The sequence below is a fragment of the Bipolaris victoriae genome, assembly GCF_000527765.1.
Source record: "Bipolaris victoriae FI3 unplaced genomic scaffold scaffold_166, whole genome shotgun sequence".
Taxonomy (NCBI): domain Eukaryota; kingdom Fungi; phylum Ascomycota; class Dothideomycetes; order Pleosporales; family Pleosporaceae; genus Bipolaris; species Bipolaris victoriae.
In genome coordinates, this window is record NW_014575226.1 from 43,522 (window position 1) to 48,374 (window position 4,853).

The window sequence follows — 4,853 nt, forward strand, 5'->3', positions numbered from 1 at the left end:
CCCCCCCCCCCTCCTCACCTCTTTCCACCTCACCCACCTTGTGGCACATTATATACTTTGTCTAGAAAGTTCCCTCTCTGCCTACAAATACTCCCGCAAGCCCCTGGGCCCCTTCCTTAGAGCACCGGTCAAGTACCACGCCCCAGAGTCAGTTCGCTGGCCCACTCCACTCTTCATCGTGCGCACGCCACAGACCTGCTCAGTCGTAGTACCATAACGCCCGCCATGGCTACTCCACAATCTCCAAAGCCCATCTACAACAACCCCGGTCGTCCTCGTCGCGACAGCTGCCGGCCCATGGGAGCGTCGCTGTCGAGGTCGTCGTCTTACCTCAATGCTGCTCGTGTCGCTGCTCCCAAGGACGGAGATGCCTTCAGCTACAACCCGGCCCACCTGCGCCATTGGTATTGCCCGCAAGAACTCTGGGATCGCCTTCCCGAGCAAGTCCAATCCAGCCTGGCCGCTCTTCAACACGCTGGCGCTGCTGTTTTGACTGGTACGTTCTCACTCAGCCCTGTCCCATTCTTCAATCACGTGTCGTCTTTTTGTCCCTCACGTGCATCCCTACCTCGGTCCGATATTAATTCCGTACAGGTTTCGAGCGACTCGACAAGCACCTGGAGAGCTCCGACGACAGTGATGTCGACGGCAAACCTGCCGCTGACGACTCGCTGGCTCAGCTCGATCAGCTTCCATCGCCAAGGTTTCGCACAATAAGCAATGCCAGCAGCGTCTTCCAGTCGGACTCGTCTACGCCTCTCACCAGTGCCTCATCCACCTCTCAATCTGGAAGCGCGTCGCCTGTGGAATCATCGCTCCCGGCCTCTCATCTCTTATGTCCTGGCTCCCCCATCTCGCTCCCGACCTCTGAGCGTTCTCGTTCGCGCGAGCGATCCTTCTCGACGCCGCTCAAGTCACATGATGCCTATTATGCGGCAGAGCTATCGCATCTGCGCACCGAGGCTCTTCCCCGTCTCCGGCACAAGACTTACAAAGTGGACTCTGCATGGTCCGAGGCCAAGCCTCACATGCACGCAGACGACATCAATGCCTTTGAGAACTGGTTGGCGGAAAAGAAGTGCGCGATATTGAGTCTCAGTGAGAGGGGCAAGCGCCTTGCAAAGGCTGTGGGTATTGCCGACACTGGGCTCGGGTGGTGTGCTCCGTAGAGAGAGGCTAGCGAGGCACACGTGCTTGGCGCAGCTTTCACATGGGATCACTCAGCGTGTCGGGCACACAACGTGGCATAACAGAGTCTGCCACAGGCTCTGGGCTGCCATGCGCTATTTTTTTTCTCTACTCTCTGTTATTGCTGGTTTTACTTTGTATGCATATTTAGCGCGGAGTTGGTTGGTATTTACCGAGATAGGGATCTATGCGGGAGCCGGAATCATCCCAACTCTACTTGGACTGGAACGGCGTGTGGGAATTTTTTTTTGGTTTGATGCGTCCCGGATAATGAGTAACCACTGAAATTGGACTCGTATTGCTGGTTGATGCCTTGCGGTATTTTTTCTTTCCGCCGGCTGTGAACAAGTTTCTGCCACAGGGTTGGGCCTGGCCGGCCAGGTTGTTATCAGATGCAGTTAGCGAATGATAATGTTTGCTTGATAAAACTTGTATGTATGTATGTGTATATGTGTTGGTAGTATGTGTGTGTGAGTGTGTACTGCGCGCACTTGTGGTTGCTTGTGACAGGCGACATGGAGCTGTCTCGGCCACGGAAAGCTGCAATGGTTGCACCACAAGACCAGTCATGTGGCATTGCAAGTGCAGGACTTGTGGCTGCCCGACGCACATTGCAGGAGATTCGGCGCGTCAATCTATCTTGAACCACGGGATGACAGGGCGGTTGTTGTTGTTGGGAACGTCGCAAAGACATGGACCAACCACCCATCCACCCCTCCTTGGCCAGCATGTTGCCTGCAGCAACACGGGCTAACCCGATGCTAGACCTGTCATGACTACTATTTACCTACTTGCACACGCGGCACCGTTGCCCTACACTATGTAGAGTTGAGTAGAGTACATACATAATCTATGTAGCATACATGTACGTACTGCAGCCTGCATCTCCCGCTCGACGCACCAAGTGTACCGGCTTACGTCTCCATCAGCACGCCCTCCTCTCTCACTCTCACTCTGACTCTGACTCTGCTTACGCCAATCTAAAGCGTCTCGATCTCCCAATCTCTCGATGCCCCAACACGGCACACTTGGCGCATGCTGGTGTGATGATTTGCAGGCGAATCATGACGCATTTTAGAAAGAACGAGGCCAGGGTCCTTGGCCTGCGATTCGTCGGCCTGCACGCGGGCCCCAATCCTTCTCCTCGATCCCCAACACCACACCTACCGTTCCTGAAGCTTCGCCTTCCTGTCCCACCCTGCTCATCTTCGCGCCCCAGGCCTGTCCTGTCTTTCAATATCCGTCGTCGTCGTCGTCGTCGTCGTCGTCCTCGCCGTCGTCATCCGTATCGGCTCNNGCCTGTCTTGCTCCCTTTCGACTGCTGTCGGTCCTTCCGTATACTATGCTGCCACCCAAGTTGAGTTTGTTGGCCATGTCCTTGTCCTGACTACCCAATCTACCATCGCCACGTCCTTTTACTATGCAAGTTATCAGTACACATCAGGCTTTGCAACAATACGACGCTTACCACTCCATTCAAGCCCGCCCCGCTGTCGTGAGTTTGGCCGCATCCAAGATTCATCCTGCCCTACTACGTCAAAATCACCACATACACTGTCTCCGCGCGCCCCTCTTTGCTGACCATCACAACTACTGCTACTACCACTACCACTACTATTATTATTACTGTGACGTTCCAGCATCCCTCCGCGGCCACCCGGAATTTGCGAATCAACGGCCATGCTTCGATTACCTTCCACAGTACCCTTGTCCTGTCGCTCTCCCGCTTTAGCCCCATGGTGTGATGTGGAGTTGGGCCGCATGGCTTTCCTCCTCCAGCTGCCCGTCTTCTTCTTCAGCATGGTCATGTGGGGCTGCATGTACCCATTATTCATCATACCGATAGCAGTACTATCAAATCCCATGTCACTCATGTCGCTCATGTCGGAAATGTCATCCTCATGTCTGCGCATACCTGCAGCAGCCAAGCCACTAGCAATACCATGTGGCATTGGTCCGATTCCTGATGGAGCCACGCCGTACAGATTATAGTTCGACATGCCCATTTGTCTAGCTGTGCGTGCGTCAACATGGGGCCCGTTTGCCATGTAGTATGGGCTTTGTCCAGATCCGGAGGCCCCAAGCGAAGGCGGCCGTGCGGGGCTGTGCCCTCGATGTCTCTGACGACCTTCTTTCCTCATATCATCGAAACGCTCGTCTAGCGCTTCCAGTAGGTCGTCTTTCAAGCCTTGAAACTGCTGCTGGAGTCTCTTCCTCTCTTCCCTGCCCCCATTGTTATTCTTGTTCTTGTTCTTCCCCCTCCTCTCTTGGCTCTCGCTACCGCTTTCGCTCCTCCGGCATCCAGTGTGGTCATCACAGTTCCGCCCCAGGTCGCCTTTTAGTATGTATCGTATCTCTCCACTTACGTACTCGTGGTCTTCAATATCAGAGTTATCGCCGTTCTTTCGACGGTCCTCACGTGCACGGTACAGGACTCGCTGGCTTTTTCGACACTTGCAATCTATGGTACAGATACAGGCGTCGAGAAAGGCATCGCCATCCAACCACTCTTGGCCTGACGGCCCGACCTTGTTGTCTGAAGACTGTCCACGGTTCAGATGTGTCGAGGTTTGCGGATCGACATGTGAGCTCAGCGGTTTTCTTGCCTTATTCGTATCTGTATACGCTCCCATTGGCACATGCTCGTAGTGGTTCGGCCGCCCTCGTGGGACCGGCTGCGGCGGAAGTGTACCGCTACTCGATAGCGGACTACTACTAGGTAGTGGGCCAGGGGGGTAAGTTGGATAAGGACTGACTAAGCCTGTACCGGGCATCACCCCGTCTTCGCCGTACCCAACCAAATCGGGATTGGATGTGTATTCTGGAGGCAGCCCAGATGGCTGCTGGCCGCTTCCGATACCACTCGCTGGCACTCGTACCGGCATACCTGCGTATCCCCGTCCACCAGGCATCTCGGTTGCCGACCTGGGTTTCGAGTCTAGGGTATCAAGCCGTCCAAACACACCCCTCCCCATACTTTTGCTAAGACATCCTTTCGATCCTTCCTTGCGTCTTCTGGCTTCGGCATCTACCGTCACATCACCCAATGTGTTCTCACCCTCTCCGCCTGTCTCCTCTGTTATATCAATGTCGGTTCCTCCCCTGCCATATCCATATCTCAGCGTGTTATTCTCCCTTCTACCTCGTGCTCGTCCTCTAGCGTACGGTGCGTATACGGGACCAACAGCACTACTTGTATAGAGACCCAGCTGTGATCGAGAGTAAGACGGGGGTGGATGAACTGTAAATACTGTCCCTGCCAATCGGTGAATACAAAGTTTAGTTACAACGTATCAATGTATCGTCCGAGGAAAGTGGGGCGAAGTGGATGTGGGGAGTAAGTAGGGTGCGTAAGTGCAGCGAGCGGGGGGCGCGCGGAAGAACAAAAAAAGAAGAGGAAGAAGAATGGACGAGGGATATCCACATACCCGGAGGAACAAGTACCTTGCCTCTTGGAGCGCTGACATGAACAAGAGGCGGCGGTGTCGAGTGCGATGAGCCCATGTTCAACCCGTCTCTATCTCTTCTTCTACTAGTAATTATAGTAGAACATGAAAAGAAACATGCCGCCCTCTTTTTCCCCTCCTCTCTAAGTAGTAGTAGTAGTAGTAGTAGTAGTAGTAGTGGTGGTGGTGGTATACTCCCTTTCTCTCAAAATTCGCTCC

General features: G+C 54.1%; 2 protein-coding genes across 2 annotated transcripts; one reads left to right on the plus strand and one right to left on the minus strand.

Annotated features, from left to right (window-relative positions):
- Positions 1-225: 225 nt before the first annotated feature.
- Positions 226-1,169, plus strand: COCVIDRAFT_114512 (hypothetical protein; the record flags this gene model as incomplete). Its single annotated transcript, XM_014695333.1, has 2 exons — positions 226-496; positions 595-1,169. 2 exons carry the CDS (start codon positions 226-228, stop codon positions 1,167-1,169), a joined length of 846 nt encoding a protein of 281 aa, XP_014550819.1.
- Positions 1,170-2,421: 1,252 nt separating this feature from the next.
- Positions 2,422-4,100, minus strand: COCVIDRAFT_31549 (hypothetical protein; the record flags this gene model as incomplete). The annotated part of the gene is made up of 3 exons (XM_014695334.1): positions 2,422-2,457; positions 2,530-2,606; positions 2,882-4,100. 3 exons carry the CDS (start codon positions 4,098-4,100, stop codon positions 2,422-2,424), a joined length of 1,332 nt encoding a protein of 443 aa, XP_014550820.1.
- Positions 4,101-4,853: the final 753 nt, after the last annotated feature.